This window comes from Poecilia formosa, unplaced genomic scaffold (assembly GCF_000485575.1).
Source record: "Poecilia formosa unplaced genomic scaffold, Poecilia_formosa-5.1.2 Scaffold383, whole genome shotgun sequence".
Lineage (NCBI taxonomy): Eukaryota > Metazoa > Chordata > Actinopteri > Cyprinodontiformes > Poeciliidae > Poecilia > Poecilia formosa.
This window is the reverse complement of record NW_006800322.1, coordinates 259,249-285,851: the sequence shown is the minus strand read 5'-3', so window position 1 is coordinate 285,851 and position 26,603 is coordinate 259,249. Positions and strand designations below refer to the sequence as shown.

At 38.0% G+C, this 26,603-nt stretch overlaps 3 protein-coding genes across 4 annotated transcripts in view; all 3 read left to right on the top strand.

Moving 5' to 3' along the window:
* cln3 (CLN3 lysosomal/endosomal transmembrane protein, battenin) overlaps window positions 1-9,752 on the top strand; it is an 11,762-nt gene extending 2,010 nt beyond the window's left edge. The window contains exons 5-15 of the mRNA XM_007575618.2: window positions 315-394; window positions 634-719; window positions 1,510-1,582; window positions 2,537-2,680; window positions 4,193-4,329; window positions 5,825-5,877; window positions 5,958-6,026; window positions 6,209-6,264; window positions 6,354-6,447; window positions 7,858-7,998; window positions 9,141-9,752. Of these exons, the coding sequence (XP_007575680.1) occupies window positions 315-394; window positions 634-719; window positions 1,510-1,582; window positions 2,537-2,680; window positions 4,193-4,329; window positions 5,825-5,877; window positions 5,958-6,026; window positions 6,209-6,264; window positions 6,354-6,447; window positions 7,858-7,998; window positions 9,141-9,257 (1,050 nt within the window). The 3' untranslated portion in view covers window positions 9,258-9,752. The remainder of the gene's footprint in view (window positions 1-314; window positions 395-633; window positions 720-1,509; window positions 1,583-2,536; window positions 2,681-4,192; window positions 4,330-5,824; window positions 5,878-5,957; window positions 6,027-6,208; window positions 6,265-6,353; window positions 6,448-7,857; window positions 7,999-9,140) is intronic.
* Window positions 9,753-12,357: 2,605 nt separating this feature from the next.
* Window positions 12,358-21,022, top strand: LOC103154364 (serine/threonine-protein phosphatase 4 catalytic subunit B). Its single transcript, XM_007575617.2, has 9 exons — window positions 12,358-12,515; window positions 13,097-13,347; window positions 15,838-15,889; window positions 15,968-16,018; window positions 17,662-17,763; window positions 17,849-18,022; window positions 18,099-18,225; window positions 18,347-18,536; window positions 20,110-21,022. Exons 2-9 carry the CDS (start codon window positions 13,238-13,240, stop codon window positions 20,237-20,239), a joined length of 936 nt encoding a protein of 311 aa, XP_007575679.1. The 5' UTR covers window positions 12,358-12,515; window positions 13,097-13,237; the 3' UTR covers window positions 20,240-21,022.
* Window positions 21,023-21,376: 354 nt separating this feature from the next.
* The window catches only part of aldh3b1 (aldehyde dehydrogenase 3 family, member B1), a 9,349-nt gene continuing 4,122 nt past the window's right edge, over window positions 21,377-26,603 (top strand). The window contains exons 1-5 of one of the 2 annotated variants that reach the window (XM_016662662.1): window positions 21,377-21,576; window positions 23,665-23,834; window positions 24,124-24,234; window positions 25,995-26,115; window positions 26,300-26,385. In XM_016662662.1, the coding sequence (XP_016518148.1) occupies window positions 23,673-23,834; window positions 24,124-24,234; window positions 25,995-26,115; window positions 26,300-26,385 (480 nt within the window). In that variant the 5' untranslated portion in view covers window positions 21,377-21,576; window positions 23,665-23,672. Of the gene's footprint in view, window positions 21,581-23,664; window positions 23,835-24,123; window positions 24,235-25,994; window positions 26,116-26,299; window positions 26,386-26,603 lie in introns of both variants that reach the window. The other variant, XM_007575616.2, reaches the window with a different exon arrangement.

The window sequence follows — 26,603 nt, the reverse complement described above, 5'->3', positions numbered from 1 at the left end:
GACTTCTGAAAGTTTGACTGGATTTTATTCAGGGGTAAAATACTAAATGGGGATGCATACAAATTCATGACATACTTCTCAGATTTTTCCTTGCAAAAATAAAGTGGTCTGTCTTTTTCCATTCACTTCACAGCCTTACAGTAGCTTTTGTTGTTGTGTTACATGAAATCCTTAGAAGTTTGAGGAAATGTGACAAAATGTGAAGATGAGAATACTTTAGGAAGGCACTGTATTTAACATGGAAAAAACTTTTCGTAATAAGTTCTGTTAGATCAGAATGAATGAAGGTAAACAGAGGTAATGTGTGTTTGCAGGCTGTGCTTCTGGCTGACATTCTTCCAACACTCTTCATCAAGATTTCAGCTCCCTTTGTGATCCACAAAGTACCCTATGGGTGAGTTCATCAATATTACTTCAAATTCCATAAGTATATTTGATCAAGCTTGACATGTTTAAGAAGCAAATCTGATGGGAAGAATGTTGAAAGTTTTAGTGTTTTTTTTTTAGTACTTAATTTTTATTCACAGTATTCCAAGTAAAACAGTTTGTAAATTGTTTATATTATTCAGAAAATTAAAGTAAGGATCCATTCTTTTCCAAAACTCTAAAAGCAAATTCTTTTATTATTTCTAGTTTTCGGGTGCTGTTTTGTGTCGCTATGGCAGCAGCAAGTTTCCTGCTTGTTTCCTTTTCCTTCGCTGTGTGGCTAAGTATTGTTGGTAATTATTGATGCTCCAACTCTTCTCGGTATGTGTGGTGAAGCTGATAATGATGAAGGCGTTAGATGATAGATTTTAGTCATTTCAGTTTAGTTTGCACCTTATCTTCTCTGCATGCATGGAGATATGATATCACAGCTTCATGTTGAAATGAGCCTGAAGCAGCTCATCATGATAAGTGCAGTTATTAATACACCCTTCTGTGATCATTTCTTATCAAAGGAGGCGAACTGATGTGATCAAACTGAGAGTTTTAACACAGCAGCATGTTGCTGCTACGCCCTCAGAAGAGTCCAGGAAACAACAAAGATAATGTATTTGAAGTATACATGAAATTTTGACCCTTTTAATGCAACTGTGCATTAATAGTTGTATTAAAAGTACATTAAAAATATCATCTTAGCATTATTTGGTAAATAACTACATTTTTATGCAAAGTTACAGTAAAACTGGGATTAAATGTGAGTTAAAAGTGTCAACTTTGCATTAAAAATGTCATTATTTCCCTAATGATAATTCACGACAACACTTGTAATCATTCATGAAGACTCCTTTATGTTTATGACAGGTGTTATATTATGTTTATGACAGTGTCATGCCAGTCTTATGCACACCCCTTCAAATAAATTTTACCATTTTACCATGACGCACTGCTACATTACTCAGTTCAGTTCAGGAAAATTGTACAGTAATGCTAAGGTGGGGATGTTTCTGTATAAACTTTTTGGTTTCTTTGCATGTGTGCTAAAAGTTCCTGCATTCACACTGAGCTCACTCTGTGTTGTTACAGGAGTGATCTTTGCCAGTATAAGCTCTGGGCTGGGGGAACTATCATTCCTGTCACTCAGTGTCTTCTTCAACAGGTAAAACCGTCATCTATGTCTTAGTTTCTTTTGAGTTTTATAAGGTGCTTAAACTGAATCAAACATAATAACCAAGAGTGGGACTGTGCTACAACCTGCAGGATAATGTTGATCATGTTGACGAATGTCATTTTAATATGATTCATGACATGTGAATAAATACTTAAAGGCCAAATTATGCCAAATTTTCTTTCTGCATGTTTTTGTTCTTTCATTTGGGTCTCAGCCCAAGTGGAGCTTCGCTCACTTCGTCATTAGAAGATGGACAGGTTTGGTCAGTTGGTTTTACCGCTGTATGCGCTGGACTGTGGCTGCTGGATAAAAATGTCCATGCATTCTCCCAGCTACAAAGAACAGAATTATGTGGCTTCATTTTCTCTTTATATATTTACTCTTTTACTCTTTATATTATGTAGAAACATAATATATACATATACATTTCAATGTCTTTTTATGCATGTTTTGAATCATCGCATTAGTAAAGGTTGATGTAAATGTCAAAATTTGAAATAACTTTCTCAGTTTCACAAATAATAAAAAAGTACGCTCTCTTGAGTTGCTTTTTGGCTTTTCCAAAAAAAAGTAAGTCAATGCTTTAAAGGCAAGATGGAAACAAGTTTGCTTAATAAGTTCCAATGTAGCAAATGCAAATTCATCCTTAATATTGTTAAGTATTTCTTAATTTATTGCAACTTATATTATTATCATAATATTCCACAACATTTTTGCATATTTCATGTTTTTCTAATGTTATGCAGTCCTTGGGTTTTATCCTTAGAGCTCCCATGTAGTTCTGTTACATAAAACTCCAACAAAATACATTGAAATATTTGGGCAAAAGGTGGAAGGGTTCAAGGAGTGTGAAAACCTTTCCATTATCCATCATATAATATTAGGTGTAAACCCTTAGACTGTGTGGCTTGGGGTTAGTAACTCTGCTGCCTTCATCCTCAGGAATGTTCTGGAAGGCTGGGGTTCTGGGACTGGTGCTGCTGGTGTTGCTGGTTCCCTTCTCTATGCAGGCCTCATCCAGGCACATCTCTCCCCCCGGACAACACTGCTCATCATGTTAATTGTTCCGTTTGCAATGCTAGCTAGGTAAGTGTTGAAATGCTGTTAAAAACGTGTTACTTCTGTAATGAGCTGCTTTCAGGAAGTATTAGAAACGTGCTGACAGTCTCTCCCTTTTCAAACTGATGACGCCGTTTCAGTTTGGTCACAAGCCACTTATGCTGAGCTTAGAAAAAAATTTGAAGTTCTCATGCTATTAATTCTGGATATTGAAGTTACATCAGAGCATGGTTCTGTGAACATGACAGAACAGTTTTAGTTTTTATCTGGTTTAATGTATAAGTATCCAAGATCAAACAACCAAAAACAATCAATAAAAAAATAGAAATAAAAACCACTTACAAACGAAACAATAAAAAAATGGATTATGATGTTTATGTAAATAAACTTACTCTTCAAAAAAAGTTAATTGTCAGAATAGAAATTACCGAACTCATTTTAATTTATCACGCAATTAATTGCTTATTGCACCAGACTTAAAAGGGCAGTGTCACTCAATCAAGCAACTATGTTACCTTCAGTTGTTATAAAAATGTTGTACATATCATATATGACTTAAAAGAAATTTTACTGACTAATTTAGCACCTTGCAAAGGGCTACTGTCTTTTTAAAAGCTCCTTTTCTTTGAAACTCTGCCTTCAGGAAGTCATCACAACATGGCTCCTCTATTGACCCTTTAATGATGTTTTTACCAGCATTGCTCTGAGAATTAGCTTGTATAATTAATCAAACAAGCGCAGTCGTACAGTACATTTCAGCAATAAAGCTGTTCAGAGCTGTTTGAATCAAGTTCAAAGTGCTTTACCTCATAGACACACAAAAATAAAAAGACATATGAATAAGATGTAGTCAACAATTGAAAAACCAGAAACAAACATTAAATTTTAATGAGTGCCATCATCAAAATTATCAATACTCATCAAATATCCAGTTATTATGGCTCAAAAGCAGCTCTAAATAGGAGGGTTTTAGGCTAGATTTAAAGGAGCTCAATGTTTCAGCTGTTTCTCAATTTTCTGGAAGTTTGTTCCAGATTTGTGGTGCATAGAAACTGAATGCTGTGAGTTTTGTAGATGTGCAGTTCCATCAGCTGTTTGCTAATTGCTGCTGGCTAGTCTGAAGGAGTTGCATGGGAGAGCTGCTCTGTGAGGCGGGAGCTCAGAAACTTGGAGAGCTGATAGAGACGCAGCTGTGCTGTGAGCTAGTAACAGAATGAATGCAGGGAAACAAAGGCACACTTCTGCAATTTCCAAATATTTTCTTGCTCTTTATGATTCTGGACTACTTTGTGTTGGTTTATTAAAATAAATCCCAATGAAATAAACAGTCTGAAAGTCTGTTGGTATGGAAACCTTTGCAAAGCAGGTATGTGTTGAGGTATCTAGTAAGCACTTTCAGTAATTTCTTGTGCTTTATTGTGGGACAATAGGCTGAAAAAGGATGTACCCTTAAAACTCATGTCATGTAGGAACACATTACAAAGAAGAATCAATGTCTGACATGATCATTATATGTATGTGTTCTTCCTCCATTACCAGCTATTTCTTTCTGCTGGTTCCTGAACCTTCTCTACCTCAGTGGAGCAGGTCGGAGACAGAGTGTCCACCTGTGGACTCGGAGGAACGACAGCGACTGATGGACGAATTAGAAGATGACCTGGAGACATCAGCTCCAGGTAAAACTCCCAGCAACATCTAGGATGTCTAACATTAACATAGAATTTCCAGAATGCTTGATTTTGTAATTGGTCAATCAGTTAATGTAATATCAGAGTTTGTCCATCAATATGAGTTGGCCTGCATCATATCTTAAAAGACTGACACGTCTTCCATTGGTTTTATCTGATCTGACTGAAATGTCAGTTTTTCTGTTTGAGGAAAACGTGTTGATATTTGGTTTGATTAGAAAGTAATTAATCTCTAAATGAAGACTTCTTCTTCATAAGGCATGCTTGTTATCATGTAATGTGGTTGCTGTCCACTAATTTGGCTTTAATTTTTCAGAGCAAGTGATAAGAATCTGGATGTAAGCTTGATTTGCTGGAAAAAGTCTGTTCATATTTCTATATCAGTTTAATTTTGGACAAAATAAGCAAGTCACCAATAAGTGGGGAAGGTTGATAGAACATCTTTACTAAACTCAAGAGTCATTTGATGAAGCATACTCAGGACTTTAAATGATCTAGTTCATCTCAGTTCAATTCAGCAACAGAACAAACATCAAGTAAATAACCTTGTCATGACTTTACACACAGCAATTATCAAAATCCAGAAGTATATGTGTTGAAGTCTAAACTACTTATTTTTGGATTTAAGAAGGCAGAGAGAAAAAGAGTGAATATATGACTGTCATACCTGTATTATGATGAGAATATAAAAGACCCGAGCCGGAACCTTTGTATTGTGTTTCTGGCACGCCTGAAAATCTGATGCGAAACAAAATGATGGAGGACAAAGCTGCTTCAGGTTCATTTCTGCTTCTGAAACAGATCTGATTAAATTGTTGTGTTCAAGTTGTGCTAAAATGAGTTAGCCTATCAGTGAAGCTATTCAAGCCTTAAATAGCTTCTCAATGCTAAACATGTAGCATCCCCAACGCTAACGTCAGCGTGCACGGTCCACAAACAAGTTCCAGGAATGATCAGGAGTTCCTGAAACACTGAGGAACTGATTGGCTATAGCACTTTGATTCAATTTAACCCTGTAATTAACTCAAGTCCCACCTTTAGATTAAACCCTTTATACACCCAACCAAACCTGGATGTTTTGATGTTCTGGGTTTAGTGCCATCCATCTTCCCATCAGGTCTGACCAGAAAAACATCCCATCAGTAAACACCACCATGTTTGATTGTGGGGACGGTGGAATTATGGGGATTTGACATGTTCCTTCTCATCCACACCAAACATTTAACATTTAGGCCAAAACATTTACCGTTGTCTGAGCAGAGGCAACACTAAATGCAGTTGAGTTTGTTGATCAACAGCGTGTTGATTGGTCACATTCAGTCCCAATAAAATACACTAAAATCTGTAGCTGTAGTGTGACATGAGTAAAATGGTTATGAATATTTTATCATGTAACTGTAATAGCTGTAATGATGATGATGATGATCTCCACAGTGAATGCATGTGTAGTGACTGATTATTCTCTCCTCATTGACTGTAACAGAGGACAGGACCATGGGACCGGTCACCCTGCAGGAGAAGTTAGCTGTCACCAAGGTAAGTGCATCTCTCACACGTTTGGAAGATTTTCTTCATTGTCATCAAACACTAAGAGTGTATATTGTTTCTGTGAACAGGGCTTGTTACCGTTTGTTATTCCTCTGGGACTGGTCTACTTTGCTGAGTACTTCATCAACCAAGGCTTGGTAAGGTCTATAGTGACCTCTGGCCTCACACTCATCTCACTGCATGCTGTAATTTTTTTGTGAGATGCTAGGAATTATAAGCTGCAACTATCATGAAGGACAAATTATTCTTTTTAACAATAAAATGACTAGAAACATTTAGATGTGAAGAATTTTGATTTTCTTTTTGTTGTATTTGTCAGATGGAGCTCCTGTTTTTTCACAACTCTTCCTTATCGCATGCGGAACAGTATCGCTGGTCAGTAAACTGTCTTTTTATTTAATTGTTAGATGTTGTTTCATTCAGGTAGAAGGTTCTGATTGTTGGTTGTTTGTGTATTTGCTCAGGTACCAGACCTTGTACCAGGTTGGTGTGTTTGTGTCCCGATCCTCTCTGCGTTTGAAAAAGTTCAGGAAAACCTGTATTTTCTCGCTACTGCAGGTGAGAAATGGACCAACTACAAATCTAGAAGTGCATTAGCTGTCAGTGACCATGGTAACATGTGACTGCACTTGTAGCTAGCTTATCAAAATTGTAGCCAGGTTCATCAAATACAGCAGAACCTTATATGGTTATGTCTGCTTAAAGGAATTAGAAATAATGCCTGTTAAATAAGTGCAGGAGGCTCCCAGAAGGGCCAGCTGGTGGAAAATGACACCAGGTGGAATCTCTCTCTAAAAATAATATGCTTCAGTATTTGTTGGTTTATTCTTTTTGAGTTATTAAACTTGGCTGATAGATTTATTATGTACAGTAGCAGACTTTTCTTTATCATTGGAAAATTATTTGATAAATGTTTTCTACTTGTAATATTTCAGTTGCTATGGAAATTAAAATAAAAGATCCTTATCCATCAGCAGAAGATATACCAATATACCAATACAGCATTTTGTGTTTCTTACAGAGGGACAGAAAAAATGTAATTATTATGTAGTTTGTACCTGGTTATGAAAGAAGAAAAATACAACCTCAGATTAAACCAGGGGGTCCGAAACCATTTTTTTCTCAGTCCACCTAAATAAAACACCCTGCTGTTTGCGCTGATTAATGAAACAACTCACCATTACAGGAAAACCAAAAATCAGGAATACCCTCCTTCTGACTCTGATTGGCTGCTTCTTAGCAACCTGTGTACTTCTACAGTTAGTACTAGGAGCACTGGGAGAAGGCAGAGGAGCTCCATTTTTTCACAGCTTATCTGTATCGAATTACACTGTCATCCAGAATGATGGCATTTTGTTTTTGTCCCACTGTGAAGGCCCCAGATTGACCAGATTACCCACATTACGCTCTGACCTGGGAACACCTTGGAGTATCCCAAAATGAACTCAAGAGTGTTGCTATGGAGGCCTGTGTTTTCGTGGTTGCACTGAAATATATTTATTAATTGATCGGACAACTTGCAGCTGGTCATGTTGTAAATTCTCAAATGGAAAACATTCAACAAAAGTTCCCGGTCTTACAGCGAGTTTTACTCTGAGATGATAGTCATTCCAGATGGACTATACACATGTCAGTTTACATGTTGACTGGTTACAGTAGATTACAAAAAGAGCATGAACAAGTCTGATCTTTTTGGCTGGAGAAAAGGAAAGTATATTAGCTGGACTGCAACTATACAGTGAGGACAGTCAGAGCCGAACTGACCGACCACACAGCAAAGGATCAAAAATGTCTCATGCCAAGAGGCATGACAGCTGCCGCACAGCTGAGGCTTTCCAAGCATGTCACAGATAATAGATGATCATTTTCGCATAGAATGTGTGAGTGCTTCAAGTTCTGCAGTTTCACTGTCTTTTCTAAAGATTGTTCTAAATCTTTATTCCCTGTCCTCCTCTCTGCCTGCCACAGATGGTGAATGCAGTATTCCTCATCTTTGCTGTGCTCTTCCAGTTTCTGCCCAGCATCTGGATTGTCTTTGGTATTATTCTCTATGAAGGTCTGCTAGGAGGAGTGGCCTATGTAAACACCTTCCACTTCATCAGCAAGGAGGTAACACTGTCCGTCCGTCCGTCCGTCCGCCTGCCTGCCTGCCTACCCGTTTCTCAAGTTGAAGAATGCATATTTTTACTGTTTTGACTTTCTTGGTTTATATTTGCATTTGTGGACAAATTTGTTGCCTCGCTTGGTAAAAATGGGTAAAAAACCCCAAAACACTTTAAATGAATTCATCATTTATCACAGAAGCATAAATCTCATAGAAAATGAGAGACAAATCAATGAGAATATATCAACAACATTCAGTTAGGTGGAAATGGCATGTTGGGAATATGTGTCTGTGGTCTGTGGTAATGTTTTAATAAAAACATTACCACAGACACATTTGTTGGGGTGCAGACCTGCTAAACCCTGACCTTAACTGGAAGTGCTTGATTTGGCCAGATGAGACGCAGATTGAGCCACTGCAGGTGTGTTTGGTTTAAACATCTGCCAGTGCATACTATGTACGGAGGAGGAGCAGTGATGCTGTGGGCCTGTTTAGCTGCAACAGTATGGGAGCTTGTTTGATCGCATGGCATCTTGAATTCCCTGATATAGCAGGAGGATTTAAATACAAATCTGGTGGACTCTGGCAGTAAACAATCAATGAACCAATCTAATTCAATCTAATTCATCTTTTGACACTTTTCAAAAAAAGTCAAACCATAATCCATCCATTCCTATTGGTCTTAGTGATGAAACAATGGAGTCAGGTTGTGTTTATTAATAGATACGATTATCTTTGCATCTTTCAGCAACTCAAAATATTTTGATAAATTAATCTAAAACTGATCAAACAGCATCCTTCTCTCCGTTTGCTTCATTATTGTGAAGTGATAGAGAAGATTAAACTGTATCCAGTAGAGAACGGAGGCTGTGCAATCCATCATCTGCAGGTGTGTTGGTAAAGGTGTCAGAGGGGATTTTCCCCTTACATATTTAATTATTCCCTCTCATCTGTCCCTCGTAGTAAATTTACTCCAATTAAAGAATGATTTTTTTTCTAAAAACCAAAATGAGTTTGAGATGATTCTTCTGCATTAAAAGATGTTTACATTTGATCCACATCTTTACCAGGATGGCGAAACATTTGTCTGCATCTGCACATAAACATACCTCTAAGCATCTCCTGACGGATGTCCTTTCTCCCACAGACTGAAAGCAGATACAGAGAGTTTGCCATGGCAACGTCCAGTGTGGGAGACAGTCTGGGAATAGCTCTGGCTGGAGCTGCAGCTTTCCCCACACATAGCTACTTCTGTTCCCTGTGACGAAGAATAACCAACATAGAGCAGGACTCTATGTCAACAATTTCTTTAAAGATTGGGACTTAGAATAAAATGCATAACTCTTTCATAAAAATCCTCATCTACACATAAAGAATTCCCTCTGAATTCAGCAGCACCAATTGCTGAATCCTCTGCAGTTGAGAAGAAAACTTTGATCAGCAGTGCTTCCCAGAACTGTTCAGCTTCCAACCCACAAAATACCAGTGAAAGAGGCTGGTGGTGACAGCAGACAATGTATCCACTTGGATCTGTTTTTATTCACTCATAAGTACTGATTTTATCTGTTTTGATATTTATAGCTAAAAATACTATACCATATTCTTTTATTTAGTTCTATTTTTAAGGGGATCTCAGGACATTTGAGGATTCACAAGTCCAGATGGAAATACTGACAATGTTGAGAACCTCTGCCTTATATTGTGTCTGCTCCATAAAACAAATTTAAGAAACTCATTAAATAATATGTTTCTACCCAGAGCTACTTCGTCTGAATCTGCTTCATGTCATTCAGTGACAGGAAGTCTGATATCCTTTATACAGAGTAGTTGTTTGAAGTGTATTCTATAATCAGTCAGTCAGTAACATCTTCAGGAGGGATTACACAGGCTCCTGTAAACTGGAGCATTTGCTTAAAAGCATTTTCTGCTACATCCTTTTAAAATATTGATGTTAAAAAAATAGCTCTTCATGTTTGTGTTTTAAATACCTTCACTTTTTCATTGTTAACTGAAAGCACTTGGACCTGAAACCACCAGTGTGGTAGTGTTTGATTAATAAAAGCTCTTACTTTCCTGAAAAAACATCAATAGACATGGAAAGTATTAACCTTTGACTGGGACACAGAGGGCAGAGATACAACTAAGCACCTCATTAAATCTTGCAGTCAAGTTTCTTTGCACAGCACATTTCAGCACCAAGGCAATTCAAAGTGCTTAACATGATAAGTGCTTCGTGGTGCATAGAAGCTGAATGCTGCTTCTCCATGTTTGATTCTGGTTCTGGATTCAGAGCAGAACCAGAACCAGAAGATCTGAGAGGTTCTGGAAGGTTGATGCAACAACAGATCTTTAGTATGTTGTGGTGCTAAGTTATTCACTGATTAATAAACTAACAACAGTAATTCTTGACACTGTTTGTTGTATTTAAATATATTCCAGGTAGTATTGAAGTCTTATTTTAATGTTGGTTTTAAAGAGGTTTATTTGTACTATTAGTTTTAAAGGTTAACTTCTTGCAGCCTAATCAGGGACTGGGCCTGTAGACAGGACAATGTTTACTTTTTACCATTCCTCATCAAATGAACTTGAAATAAATCAGTTTCTCAGTAGATATTTATAGATAATAGAAAAGCACTAATATGCCAATAGATACAACTTTGGAAATGGAAAAACCTCTTATTTTTCTCAGTAAATTATATCCTAACCTTTAGACTAAACAATCTGAATATCAAACTGGAAGCTCCGTCTTTAGTTGAGTTTTACAGTGCTTTTGAAAAGGTTGCGTCTTGTTTTGCTTCAAAGATGGGCCTTTACTACCATCTTTAGTTTCTACTAGGGCTTATACAGTCTTTCTACTCATTGCTACATTAACTGCGTTAAACTTTTGTATTGATTGTAATGGTGTCAGTGGTCCAACTTGATCAATGAACCCAAAGGTTGAACAATGTTCAGAGCTTTAATGAGTCAAATTTAATCCGCTTTCAACTTTTAGTTGTGAACATACAGTTAGTTTATTACTCACAAGAAAATAGTTATATCATGCACCGATAAGCTGTTTGAAGATTTGCATTCTGTTTTCAGAAATGTCTCCAAAAATGAACCAGTGTGCTCATTCCTACTGATGTGATCATAATGCCATGGCTGACATGCTTTATTTTTATCATGAGTTTGTGTATGATTTTATGCCCATGTCTTTCTTCATTTGTTGAATAAAGAATGATGTTTTAATTTTCTGTGGGTCTTGTTCTACAGTAATACTGGATATAAGTTATTAAAAATGGTCTCATAATGGAAGACTCCCAAAAGAACTGATAAGATACTCTTTTAATGATAATATTAAAAACTTCTAAAATAAAAAAAAATTTTAGATGGTGTATTATTATTATTATTATTATTATTATTAAATAGTTCCCAGTGCCGTGGAAAAATTTTCATACTAACACCCTAACACCTGAGCCTGCCTTGTGGTGCATTAGTGTCAATCTATGGTACAAGTGCTACTGGTGATACTCAAACAGACTGCAGTGATACTTAACAGTGTTAGTATTCATAATTTGCAGTAAATACAGTAGCATTGTTCCATTAACCTATCAGAATCTGGATCTTGGATTTACAAAATGAAATCATGTCTAAGTTCCAAATTAGAATCCAATGGAATTTACAGATTACCATTAAAAAAGGCTGTTTAGTGACGTGTATGTGGATATACACTGCTCAAAAAAATAAAGGGAACACTCAAATAACACATCCTAGATCTGAATGAATGAAATATTCTCAGTGAATACTTTGTTCTGTGCAAAGTTGAATGTGCTGACAACAAAATCACACAAAAATCATCAATGGAAATCAAATTTATTAACCAATGGAGGCCTAGAAATGTTCCCTTTATTTTTTTGAGCAGTATATTTATGGAGATACAGATAAACATGCTGAAACAGTTCATCCCTGAAGCTGTATGACAAAGTTTTACATAAACTGCAGACATAGTGGATTTTCAGTCTGGTATTGAAATGAAAACTGATTCTAACAATTTAGAATTGACAATTCTAAATTGACTAAGTGACTAAGTTCCCTTAGTCTCTCAGCCAGTGACTAAGAAAATAAATATATTTATTTAAATATATTTATTTTCTTAGTCACTGGCAAATCAAACACGTGCCACCAAAAATATCTCCGTTTCTTTAAAAACAAGGGGGGAAAAAAGATTTGTGACCACAGCCTTGAAAACAGAATTGTCTTTATGACTCAGTTACACATTGTAGATTTATATTTCTATGTAGTTTAGCCTGGTTTGTAAGCTTTTCCAGTCAGATACTGATCATCTGGTTGAAAGTTGGAGCAATGTGCGTCCCCCGCACCGGAAGTTACGGTGGAGCGGTTGACGTTGGTGGTGAGCACAGCAGGACTGAACCGGCAAAGACGATACCGGGGGAGGGAGTGGAGCCGGTGAACGAGTGGTGAAAGAATCAACTATCTACGGAGAGTAACGTTGATGACTGTTTTTCAAGCTTTCAGAGACACGGTAATTACGTTTTTAAAGTCTTATCGATTCAGACGCGATATGTTCACCGTTTTCCGAAGCGCGTTAGCGGTAGTGTCTTGCTAGTGAAGTTAGCCAAGGAGAGCTAACCAGCGTTTTTGCCGAATGTAAAGTTAACCAGGCGCTACAACCTTTCGTCTTCTCAAATTGACATAGTACATTAAAACAACTGGCCATCGAATACAGGGAGGTGTTTGATGTCCACTGTGAGGCATTTGTCCAACCATTACGACAAATTCTTGAACAAAATGGTTGTCTTAGTTCTCAAAGAATCAGTTGTTCTCTGACGTATTAGTGGTGATGTAAGCTAACATGCTAGTGGCTAGCATAGGTTAAGCTGCGCCCATAGGCCTCGCATTCCTTAAGAAATAACCTATTTTTTCTGCCTCATTTTTTGTCTGTTTCACGTTAAATACTTTTTTGAAGTTACAATTGTTTTACTTTTTAGAAGACTGGACTACGCGTATATGTAGCCTCACAGGAAATACAAGGCTGGTTATTTTGAATGTTCAGCTTGTTTATTTTGCATTTTAATAAATGACCTTGTTTTATTTCTCCGTCAGCTTTTTTTACTCAGAACTCTGTGACTGAAGCGGACCTCCGGCCTCTTCCCGTGCTGGATATAGGCTCGGTTGCTGTGGGGTTGGAGGAGCCGAGCATTCAGGGATCCCGGTGTGTGAAACGTGAATAGTGTGAACAGCTCTATGTGTGTGACAATGGGGGACATCAGTGACCTGGACCGACAAATAGAGCAGCTCCGACGCTGTGAGCTCATCAAGGAAAATGAAGTGAAAGCACTGTGTGCCAAAGCCAGGTGAGTGCAGCAGTAGTTATACATGTAAATTAATAAGAAAAAGTCATAGTACTGGTTCGGCCATAATCGCATTAAAACGTCTCAAGAAATGATAGTAAATCTTCATTGCTTTGTAAAGTACATTGGGCATTTCAGTTTTAAAATAATCGCATTTTCTGTTTGTAAGTAGAGATACAAAATTTTAATGAAATGTGCAACATGCAGAAATGTTGGAGAGTGTTGTGATAACAGTATGATTTGCGATAGACTCGGTCTAATTATGAATAATCTGTCCAGCTTCTGGAAAAATTTAAATTCTGTAGTTTCATCTCAACAGTTTTTATAGAAAAAGTAGCTTTTTGCTGGTATGTGCTGTTTTTTAAATGAAACAACTTATAGTCAGTCTCTTAATGATTTAAGAACTTTTCCACCTCTTTACCTTCTAAAATGTTTCTTGTTGCCTTTAAAGTGGCTACATATATATAAAATTAAACTTATCATTTATTGTACAATCTTTATATTTGCATATGTTTTATACTTAGGAATTGTTTACTCTATACTCACTCAAAGGTGTCCATCTCTTAAGGCTTTAATTATTTTTTCAGGTTCTGTTTCCTAGTTGCAGAAAAAGCAGCTATTAACAATAAATTTTACACTTGAATGTATGACAGAGCCTCAGTAACCCAGATATTGTTGTAACAATGAACTTTGCTCCTTATCAAGCTGTTCCATGTAGTTTTGCAACTATGCTGGAAAACATTACTGTGATTACATTGACAGTTTGAAATATTTCACAATTTGAAAATATAAATGCTGCATTTATTTGTCATCTTAGAACTAACTGGAAAAGTGATACAAACATATAATTCAGTGTTGCTTTGATTGGGAGTATCATAAATGAACATCATGATCAAATAAAGCTTACTAATAACTTTTTGTTATGGAGATTCTGGATATATTACTGTAGATACTTTCTGGTTGTGTGACATTATTTCTTTTTTGTGCAAAAAATATGTGGATGAGAGCCCATATTGTGTTCCTTTTAGGAAAAATAATTTGAGAGCACATCAGGATGTTAGCTTTTGAGATAGTCATGAAATGCAGTACTGCTTAGTTTCTTCCTCTGTGATTGGTGGACGTGTGTAAAAGCAGTTTTAATGAAGGTTTGTTTCCATTTTATTGTATAATAAGTCATCGTTATTCTATTTCTTCTCTGAGAATAAAATGGATAAACAGATTTTTATCTGTAAATGATGTCAGCTGACCTTTGACCAAAGTTGATAATGTCTATCCATTGCCTGGATCACTATTAGGGGTGAACTGTACATCACATCACAATATTAGTGTGTGCAATTATTCATATCGCAAAGGACTGTTTGGAGAGCAATAATTGTTGGCTAATATATTTGAAGTGTTCTGAACTTGTATTTTACATGCTGATGTAACATTTAGCCTGATTGACAAATTCATAGCAGACACTAGTGATGTTGCCCAAAAGGTTAAAGGTTGCAGAGTGATGGAAGCACAGCTGAGAAACAGAGGACAGAATAAAACACACAAATACTAAACCTGATATCGTCGCAATATTACCAATATTATTGCCACGTCAAGATTTACTAATATCTGCCATCATCACTAGTTATGTATGTTGGTTGATGTAGTAGTTAACAGTTTAAACCAACCCAAATCTGTTCTGCTAGTGGTTGGCCTTGGCTAGTTGATCCTTAACTAGAACTAGTTTAAGGTTCAGTGTGAACCATTTTAACGTGACTTCATTTATGTTTATAGTTCACCATTTGAATATTCTGAGCTCATTTACTGTCCCAACATTAGTTGTCATATTTATTAGTTTATTATTAAGATAGTCTTAAAAAACAGTTCATGTTAACCTGCACCAGTTAACCTGTTGATTTTTGCTTAGTGTCTCCAGTCTGTCCTCTTCTTTGAGTTTAATTTTTTTACAATTTTTCTTTTGTCACATAAACTGTAATCTGCACACAAAAAAAATTCTTTCATTTCTTTAATGATTATTTGCCCAATCAAATGAAGTTTTTATTTATTGGCTCTTATAACCTCTGTAGGTTTAGTCTACCTCTTAATAAAATCCTGAAGAAGCATTTCTGTTGTGTTACTTTGACTATACTGACCTCTTCAGTGGTCAGAAGTGAATGTTTGATGTGATGTAATGCAGAAGCTGGAAATCCAGTACTGGACTCTGTGGCTGCAGCAGGATCTCCTCCACAACAGGAATTTATAAACTTTATAGATTAATTTCTGTAAAGTTTAAATTTATGGGACTGTTATTAATACCAGGTTCACATGCAGAGTGAATATTTGGGCGTTACAGTCTGAACAGCACATGCAGAGCAGGAGCTGAGTTTCTTCCTGCAGTGGGAAAGGCTGCAGGTTTGGACAGAAGTTACTGTCCAAACATTCCTACAGGTTTTTATTCTTTTAAATAAAATAGATAAATAAAATTCTAATTTCCTTTTCATCTGAATATATTTTCAGAGAGATTCTGGTTGAAGAAAGCAACGTTCAGAGGGTAGACTCTCCTGTCACAGTAAGGAACATCCAGCACGTGTTACACTGATAGTCTGTGTCATATGGAGTCTTTTTTTAAACGTTTCTCTTGTTGCAGGTGTGTGGAGATATTCACGGACAGTTCTATGACCTGAAGGAGTTGTTCAGAGTAAGTCTCCATCTTTCACCCTTCCTTCTGACCATTCATTGATTTTCACAGTGAGTAGCTCTGAATGCAGTCTGTGGATGGATCCCCAAAGCTACAGTCACCATGAAACTTTCAACACAATGTCCAAAAGGAGTGCTTGATTTGTTTTTGCTTCCAATTTTTGTCGAGAGAAAATGTGACCATTATGTGTATTTTTTTTTTTTTTTTTGAAAGGTCAAAATTAGAATGGAGCTCATAATCAAGTTTTTTCTTGTTTAAGTTCTTTATTTCCTTAGCAACCACGTTTCAAAAATTATGTCATGCAAAAGCAACATTTACCAACATTGTTGTTTTAAAATATAAAGAAACATTTACATTGCAGAATAGGGTTACAAAAGTATTTTTTGGAAGTTGTCTGTTTTTTCAGCTGAATTAGGAATATGTTGCACCACTGAATCCAAAACTGAAATCCATTTTTCTCATTCAGGTCAGGTTTTTATTCTAACTTGATTTAGAGAAATCCAGTCTTCTGACTAAATTGATGACTAAAATGAACATTTATCAGTTCATTTCCATGAATATTTCTCGCCCAAAAAAGATTTTAGGAGAAAAAAATTATTTTGAACACAGTGTATTAATTAAATGCTACAAACCTGGATTTCTGTAAATTGAATAATAAACACTGATAAGGGTAAGTTCATGTGAATTGAACATTACATCTTCACTGTAAAATTCTCCGTCTCTTCTCTGTCCTGATGGAATCTCTCCTCCTGCTCATCACTCATTGGTCCAGATTCTCAGGACATCGATCCAGATGTGAGAACAAGTCATGCATTTTGATGCTCATGTTGCTCCATAGTTCAGAGAGTTGACCTGATTGAGCAAAACCAATGTGATTTCTGGATTCAGCTCATCAGAATGATCCTAAAACAGTTGGAGAAACTCCATTTTGGCTGTTGACCAGTGTCATGGAGCTTTAACTACCTTTTTATTTCCATTTCGATTTCACATTCTGTAAGAAAAGAGTTGGACCAACATTCTGAACCCAGATAATGTTGAACTGTTTATGGACACGCTGCCTTTCCTTACAGATGACGAGTGTCTGCATTAAAAATACTTCTAATCCGTTCTTTTCATTGTTGACTCAGCACAGCGGGCATCAAGCCTCATTGATTGTTGATTCCTAAACAGATCAATAAGTTGAAGTTTTTGATTTTGCTCCCTCTTACAGAGATGAGGGCTGTGTTTGTTTCTGAGTCCAGATCAGAGAAAGAGGTGTGATGTGTTTCAGTCAGTAGCTAGGAAGGAAGCTGTAGTTCAGAGTGGCTGGCCTTTTGTGTTTGGAAGGTCAGTACTGACGGCTCTCTCATGCCTCCCCCACCCACCCCAGTGTTCAACTACATGACAGGAATCTGTTTGGGGAAGAGTGAATGGGAAACGCATAATTTATTAGCAAACCCTGCAGCATTCTATTGATGCTTCAGGAATGCAGACTATTTCATACATGTTCACCTGTGTTGTTGTTATGCTGTAATAATCAGCTGGTTCTGGATTGCATTACTCCTGAATTCCTTTCTCTGTGTGATGAACTCCCTCTCCTACCCCACCTATGAAATGAAGGTAATCTGTACTGACAGTGCTGTCCTGTTGTTAATGTTTAACAGGTTGGCGGTGATGTTCCAGAGACAAACTACCTGTTCATGGGGGACTTTGTGGACCGTGGCTTCTACAGCGTGGAGACTTTTCTTCTGCTGCTAGCTCTTAAGGTGAACATGAAGTGATCACATATTCCTCAGTTTGTATTTCTGTGCTTCCATTTCATCTTCCAACCTCCTCTTGTTCTCACATCAGGTTCGTTATCCTGATAGGATAACCCTAATCCGAGGAAACCACGAGTCCCGGCAAATCACCCAGGTCTATGGCTTCTACGACGAATGCCTCCGCAAATATGGCTCCGTCACCGTGTGGAGATATTGCACAGAGATATTTGATTACTTGTCGCTTTCAGCTATCATTGATGGAAAGGTGAGATGTGTTCACCGCTCAGCTCTGACTGGTCGCTTTTTACAGCAACACTTTAATGTGACTTGGTGTGTCGCAGATCTTCTGCGTGCATGGTGGCCTGTCTCCCTCCATCCAGACACTGGACCAGATCAGGACCATTGATAGGAAACAGGAAGTGCCTCATGATGGGCCCATGTGTGACCTTCTGTGGTCAGACCCTGAAGGTATCTATCTGCAGGTTTCTTCAACCTCTCTCTGGTTTCTAACGTTCCAGCCAGTCAGCGATTCCATGAGGGAAGGAGGAGTTTTCCTGCTGATGTTTTTGTTCTCTTTTGTTGCTCTCAGACACCACAGGGTGGGGAGTGAGTCCCAGAGGAGCCGGCTACCTGTTTGGGAGTGACGTGGTGGCTCAGTTTAACGCCGCCAATGACATCCACATGATATGCCGGGCCCACCAGCTGGTCATGGAGGGCTACAAGTGGCACTTCAATGAGACGGTCCTCACTGTGTGGTCAGCACCCAACTACTGCTACAGGTGAGGCTTTAGTTGGGTCCAGCTCAGTGTTGACAGGACAGCCGCTGCTGCTGAGTGTTATAAACCATGGTCCACTGCAGATCAATGTAGTGTTGTGGCATACTTACTACTTATTGCAACAGACAATCCATATTTTGCTTTGTTTAAAATGTGTTTTTGGTCACTATGTTCAGTTGAACCCTGTTTTGCCTCAGTGTGAGGCAAAACACACTGAACAACTGTCTAGGCCTGTCACAATAACACTTTTTACTGGATGATAAATTGTCCTAGAAATTATTACGGTAAATGATAATATTGTCATTTTGAAACCATTTTCAGTTAATATAATGATAATGCAGGTTTGCCTTCTGAAAGTGTAATAAACTTGAATTTTGTACAAAACACTCTACACTGGAACTGGAATATACTTTAAATACAATAAAACACAACAACCAAAAATGATAAATAAAAATAATAAAAACCACCAACAACCAAAACCATAAATAAAATGGATTATGAAGTGCCTCTGAACAAAATTGTCCCTTAGAAGATATTGATCATCAATTATTGAATCTATTGAGCTACTTTTAATTTATCATGCGATTAATTGATTTATTGCTTATTGCCACAGGCTTATAACTGTCCTCCTGCATGATCCTACACTATGTAGAAGTGACTTTTATCTGGGGCTGCATGAACTTAAAAAAATGAAATTGTTTTTTAAATAATTTCAAGGATTATATGGATTGAGATTGACCAATAATTTTCTTCACATAGCTCCTTTTTTTCCCAACATCACATGGTCCCCTGCACTAGCTTTGGTCACTAACATCAATGTGAGCATCATGTCCATCCAACCAGCCATATTTCAATATATTTAGTTGAGTTAGAGATAACCAGCATTTTGCTTAGAGGTAGGGGAGAAAAAGACTTTTTCTTTATTTTCTTTATTCCTTGAGATGCAGACATACACAATTCTAACCCAATTAACAAATGTTAAAACTTGGCTTGTCTTAAAATTCATTTTAAGGCCATGTCTGAAAAGAAATTACCTTGATAAGATCTATGCAGGAAGCACAAAGTTAAAAGGAATAAAATGGATGTCTTGATTTTGAGGTGAAAGTAAAACTGTTTAATGATTCCTGCCATAACAAACCACAGGTTGAAGGCTAGCCAGGCTAGATATTCCCCTGAACTCAGAGAAGGTAGAGCTAACCACAGAGTACATTCCATCTGTTACCACCAACGACCTGAGCTGAGAATCAGCGTGACACCACAGCCAGACCAAAACAAAGTGAGCACGTCATAAGCTAGTCTGATATCTGGAATGTGTGATGTATGGAAACCCATTCCTACGGAATCTCTCGTTGCTGTAACTACGGCTTTTCTGATGCGCAGCAGTTGGCGCGTCTTCAGCCGGGTCAAACATGTCTGGAGTTTAGTTTTAGTTACAGATGAAGTCTTTGGAAGGGGCAGCAATGTTTGCAACGTGCAGTGTTGCATGTGATGCTAATCAAAGGTTATTTTTCAACCTAAGTTCGTTATATTGGTTTAGAATGACCAAACCAATTCTCTTGTCTCTCCTGACTACCAGGTGTGGAAATGTGGCAGCCATCTTGGAGCTCGACGAGCATTTACAGCGAGAGTTCATCATATTCGAGGCGGCACCACAGGAGACCAGAGGCATCCCTTCCAAGAAGCCAGTAGCTGACTATTTCCTGTAAATCTTTGAACAGCCAGCCATCACGTGTCAAACTCTGGTACCATTGAACACCAAACACCCTCCATCCTGCTGCCTGACCATTCTCTCAGTCTGAACTCGAAGCAGACGGAAAACCCGCCCGATCCTCCAGAGCTCTCGCACAGCTGCAGCCTGAAGAGCTGAATTTTTGCCCGACTGCCCGAGCCTGACAGATGAGTCGCAGTGGAAGGTGGAAAGGCGTGGCAGATACTGGGCCCATGACTGTTGTCGCTTTTTCTCAGCTATTTGGGGGTTGCTCTTAAAGCCTTCAGCCAACTTCTTCCATCTGTGTCACTCCTCACTCTGTGTAGATACAACCTTTTTTTCAGCTCAACTCTTTTCTAGTGTTCTTTTTATTTTTTATGACTAATATTGTCATTTAGTTTTAGAATTTTTTGGATGGAGCAATTATTTTTTCTTTTTCAGAGATACAGCTGTAGGAAATTTTACAAATTTTATCAGTTAAGGAGATCCTTCAGTGCGTTTGTCTTTGACTTTGTATAACTGTTGCTGACAGAAGAAAATACAAAATGCCCCTCTTCCATTTATTTTTCTTCCGTTTTTGTCTGTCGTCTGTTACGTGCGTGATATTTAACATTCTAAGTGCTGCTGCTCAGCACCATTACAAATAAACGCCAGATATGTAACTAACTTAAGAAAAGTCACAATATTCTTTATTTTCCCCTCTTAATTCATTTTAATCTCTGGATTGCTCTAGCTCTGTCAATTTTGATATTGTGAAAATAAAATTTTGTATCAATACTGATTTGTTGCAGCAGTAATTATTTTATGAGCTGCATAAAAATGTTTGTGGTGGTGGTGTTTTATTTTAATAAGCCCATTCTCTGGAAACATTAGAAAGATGCAAGTATTAGATATTTCTGATTAAATTGTTTAAAAATATATCCGTATCAACCACTCGCAGATTCAAAGATTTCAGATTTTTTTAATTGTAAATCTCCCACCATGACATGCCGAAGTTTTGTGAGCTCTAGGTTTGCTAAAATGTTGCAATCTAAAATGCGATTCTTTTTTGCAATATTTTGTGTGGCAAAAGGCATTTAGTATTTCTCTTTCCCAGAAGTTTCTGAATAAAATGTCGGCTGTGGCAGGAAGGAGCGTCGGGGTGAGGGTGCACGTTCTGTCTTGCCTGGCTAGTTTTTCCTGCTAGAACAAAAACTAGTCCCACCTCGCAAATGGAACAGGACCGAGACCGGTAGAGGACGTACCACCCGGAAACCAGAAATCCTTCTCACCTGAAGCACTGGCTCCTCAAGACGGCTGCTGTCGACTCTGATATTTGGAGAAACCAGCGCATCAGCAGGTAGATAAATCGCAGCTGTATCTCTTATCTCAGTTAATGTTGAGCTGTTTACACAAGGTTCACCAGTCACTGCGGAGGGATACATAGCAGAATAGGCGAACTGGTTGTACATAATGTAAGAAATAGAGGAAATAAACGAAGTTTGTCATGTGCTTTGGGAGTTATCTGTAAACTTGTTGAAGACGGAGTGTTTTTATATATATATATTTCTGCTCGAACATTTGTGGTGCTTTTGGAACTATGAGTAGCTCTGATAGTGTTTGAACTGGATCAACCCATAACTGATTGTAAACTAACCGGTATCAATCAGGCGCAAGTGTTTGCTGTCTTGTTTTCTGTGATTTATGCACGCGAGCCCAGGCGGATAATTTTCCCAACCTAATTTTGTATAATTTTCTACAGATGTTAATTTCGTTCTAAAGCAGTCTAATATAGTTGAAGAGAGAACATGACAAATCCTACGCTTCCAGATATTTTGATACACACATCTGTATGTTATTGGGAGAGTTTTTCGCTGCCGCTGAAGTTGGTATCTGATTCGGTGATAAAGCACTGGTACTAGTTCACTTATTTTAACAAACTTGGACTCCCGATTCTCTCTCTTTAAAAGTCAAAAATCCCTAACCTGGTCAAACAGAAACCAGATTATTCTACAGTGAACAGAAAGCTTGGTATGTGATCTGGTTTTGTGAAAAAACACAAAAGGATTATTTCGGTGTTTTTTGTTTTTTTTTTTAGTTTTGCAACAACCTCAGATGGGATTCAGCTTGACACCACAATGCTGAGTGCCATAGTCCTCATTGATTAAGAACAAACAGTTTGACTTGGGGAAAACCGTCTGTGTGACTCCAGATTGACAGAGCGTAATCAAACAAGACAATGTGTGGTCAGTCAGTTACTGGAATCTCTACTATTATGTCCCTGAATGGTTCCAGTCAGGCCTCTGTTCATGTTTTATTCTATTATTGTCTTTCTACATTAAAAACCGAAGATGAGACACTGGATCACAGCTATATGTCGCCACCTTCCTAAAATAATGGCCAAAGTTATTTTTTTCCAAAAGATGACTTAGGCCAAAAAAAAAAAAAAACAAAACAAAACAAAAAAATCACTTCTGGCAAAAATGACTTGGGTCATTATTTTAGGAAGGTGGTGATATCTGTCACTACATTTGTGATCTGAACTTTCAGGTTTAGTGTGTTTAAAATTCTTTACTCAATTCTAAAATGTTTCATGTGAAATTGTTTCCTGAGCCAATTTATTTATCTAAAATTCCCCAAACTTTAATGGGACCTTGAACACAACCATCAGGTCATTACATCATGACATGGATGGGTAAGACTGGTAGAGGTGTGAATGACTGCTCATGTTCTTTAGAAATGGAATAGTTAATAATCACCACCTTTTTTTTTTTCTTTTTTTCCTTTTTAAAGAATAAGTCTTTTGGCAAGTTAATTTTTTTTTCACGGGAATGGCCAACAAAGTTCAAATCTCTCACTTCAGAAAGGGCATTTCATCATTTTTTTTATAAAGTTGAAACAACGCATTGAATTGCCTCATTAGTAAAAGTTTCACATATTGCAGTTATTTTATTGTAAAGAGACTCTTAGGTTTAGAATAATCCAGGTTAGGTTTGACCCAAGTGTGTTTCAGATTTTTTAAATTGTCACCAAGCAGTAAAATATCCCTTTACTGAAATCAAATGTGATACCAACTTCTGCTGACCTATCGCAAAATGAGGTACATTTCTGTTGAGTTTCCTTACCTCAGTTTGAACTAAAGACAACTGCCTCTTCACAGTAAGATTCCCAGTCAGCCATTGCTCATCACCGTTTCTTTATTTTTAAAGTTTTTGTATGAGTCAACAGTGAAACTTAATGCATTTCTTTAATCCTCGTCTTTTGCTGAATCACTTGGACAGGCTCGTCAGGTTTTATTACACCTTGAGAAATATGTTTTTTGTCTACAAAAAAAAAAAAAAAGAACTTACTCTATTGCTTGTTTTACCAAAACAAATTTCCAGACGTGTTTCATGTTGGTATTAAACCCTTTCCTAAAAGTCTGAATGGGATGATGTGTTCCAGGTGCAGGGATGGACTCCCACAGTCAGGTTCTGGAGCGTTTACGGACGGGCTTCAGGTCAGGCATCACTTTGCCGCTGGAGTTTCGTCGAACACAGCTCACCAAGCTGCTGGCCCTGGTCAAAGACAACGAGGAGCAGATTGTAAAAGCGCTACACCAAGACTTAGCAAAGGTACCTGACACCGGTATTACACAGACTGCACCACCACATGATCACACAAGAGTTGCGCAACCAAAATCTGAGGGATTTACTTGTTTTACTGTCCTGACTATGATGCAAGAGGAAAGTTTTTTTGTTGTTGTTTTACTCCTGCCACAACCATCCGACTGCAGAAAGTTCCTGCTTAGTTTTTACTCAACTTTGTCGTTAATTTTTTATTGCTGCATACGCGATTCAGATCAGTACGCATAATTTCTGCTGAGGGATAACATCTGTCTGCACTGCTGCTTCTGCATTTCAGCCAAAATTTGAGAGCATCCTCTCCGAGGTGGAAATAGTGACCAATGACCTGCATCATGCCATCTCCAACGTGGCGACCTGGATTCAGCCAGAGTATGTCCCCAAAAACCTGGTAAGTTCACCAGAACGCTGCGTTCGCTGCTGCTGCTTGCAGCAGAGAGAGAGCGCTGGGAGAAAGTATTTGTTCCCTTAGAGATTTTCTAAATACAAGCCTTTAATATAGGGCAAACATAAACAAACAGGTTTTAAAACTGTTTTATTTAAAAAAAACAAAAAACTATTTACTATGGTAACTTAATGCCTAGCTGTGCCAGCATTGGCAGCAACATCTGCTATGAAGCATTTCTGATAACTGCCAGGGAACCTTTGATATAAAAATGCTGACCCACTCACTGCAAAATAGTTTTAGTTCAGCCATGTTGGATGGGTTTTTGTTCCGGAGAGTTTTGTGAAACCATTGCAATTCCCCCCAAATTTGGGGTCTCTAGGGATGAATGGGGTAAATGATTAAGCATGAATAGCTTGTTTTAATGGTGCGTTCAGATCAAATGCATTATGCGCTTCAAAAACAGGTCTGGCACTTCAAGTTTGACATGTGTGCACTTTTGGTGCATTCACACCAAACGCGTTTTGAGCATCAGGCATGTCTGGTTTACATCCAAAGTCTGTGTGAAGCAACGCTCCTTGTTGGACTCACTTGACTCGTCAAACGCTCCAAACGGTTCAAATTGCGCCACTCGAAACGCGCCTCCACACAGACTCTGAATGTAAACCAGACGCGCCTGATGCTCAAAACACATTTGGTGAGAACACATCATAAGGTCTCACCATCACATCTTGAAAAAATTTTAGTCCACCGTTTGACAAAAGCACCCAAAGCCTTTGTTTTATTATTTTCTGGGCTTTTTTTTGTTTGTTTGGTTTTTTTTTTTAGCTCTTTTCACGGGCCAGGATTATTAAGGTTGCAAACTGATAAGATGACATTCAGGGATTTTTCTCAGAAGAGGACATTTGTGGTTCCATTAATTATAGCAGATCGTTCAAGTAGCAAAGAAGTCCACGTGTTGACCGTTGGCATGGTGTTATCCTGTAGTACAGAGTTAGTTTTACACCAGATGTAAAAAGGGGACATGCCTTCTAAAAACGTCCATGTTTGTCTCCTCACTCCACAGAATATTTTCCCCAACAGTCTTGGGGATTATGAAGATATTCAAAGCCTTGGAGTTCTGCTGGGATGACATTTTTGTCATCCCTTTTCTCATTGTTAAATCATGAACTCTGACCTTTATAAAGAAATGTGAGGCCTGTAGATATTAAGATGTTCCTTAGTGACCACACCATCCTTTAGTGGAAATGTTTATAGACATTAAAAGTTCTGTGTAGTGATGTTGGCTCTTCATTCAGGCTACCGCAACAGAGAAACGTCAGATAACAGGATCCTGAAAATATTATAGCAAAAATGCAGTTTTATCCTTTTTAAGAATTCCAATTCTACGTGTCATATCTGCTTTTAGAAATTTTAGAAATCATTTCAAAATTTCACATTTAATCCAATAATCTAGTTTTACTAGGAAACATTTAGTTAATACTTATTGTGTAAAGAATGTTGAGTCTTGTTTACGCTGTGGTGTGGGGCAGTAGATCAGAGCAGGAAGGACAAGCAGAACAGAGCGATGACCAAACTCCCCCTGACATGATTTAATCATTTTGAATTGGTTGTAAGCTTATGGCTTTGCCCTTAAAGTGTTAAGCCCTCAATAAGAGAAGTGGAAGCTTTAATTTTAGGAGATACAATCACAGATATGTTCCTTCAAAACCCAGTGTGTCGAAGCTTGTTGTAGTTGAGCTGATGCCTTTCTGTCGTTTTCACAGGCTACAAAACTAGATGACTGTTTTGTGCGGAGGGAACCGTTGGGAGTTGTGCTCATCATCGGACCCTGGAACTACCCCCTGCAACTCCTTATTTTACCACTAGTTGGAGCCATTGCTGCAGGTCTGCAGTCTTTATGTTTTATTATAACTTGCTGACATTTTTATTAAATATCAGCAAGCTGTGACTGAATCCTTGAGACGGTTCCAAGCTTCATGCAGCTTCTATCTCCGTATCGATGCTGTAATCTGTTCTTATGTGTCGTGTGTTTAAAGCTGTGTGAAGTAACGGTTAATGTCCCTGACAGGAAACTGTGCAGTCATCAAGCCGTCAGAGGTCAGCTCGGCCACAGACTGCCTGGTGGCTGAGCTCATTCCTAAGTACCTGTCTCAGGTGAGCTGAAGGCTCATTGCCTATTCTAAACACATTTCATGTTTTATGCTGGTCCAGTTTTGTTCTGTGGCTGCTCCGTGTCAGCTCCGTGTCAGCTCCGTGTCAGCTCCGTGTCAGCTCTATGTCAGCTTCATGTCGGCTTCATGTCGGCTTCATGTCAGCTTCATGTCAGTTTCATGTCAGCTTCATGTTCATTTCATGTCAGCTGCATGTCAGCT

Coding starts and splice junctions, on each gene's coding strand:
- LOC103154364 (XM_007575617.2), top strand. CDS start 13,238: ATGTGTGTGACAATGGGGGACATCAGTGACCTGGACCGACAAATAGAG. Junction 13,348..15,837: donor GCACTGTGTGCCAAAGCCAG/GTGAGTGCAGCA, acceptor ATATATTTTCAG/AGAGATTCTGGTTGAAGAAA. Junction 18,023..18,098: donor CAGCTATCATTGATGGAAAG/GTGAGATGTGTT, acceptor GGTGTGTCGCAG/ATCTTCTGCGTGCATGGTGG.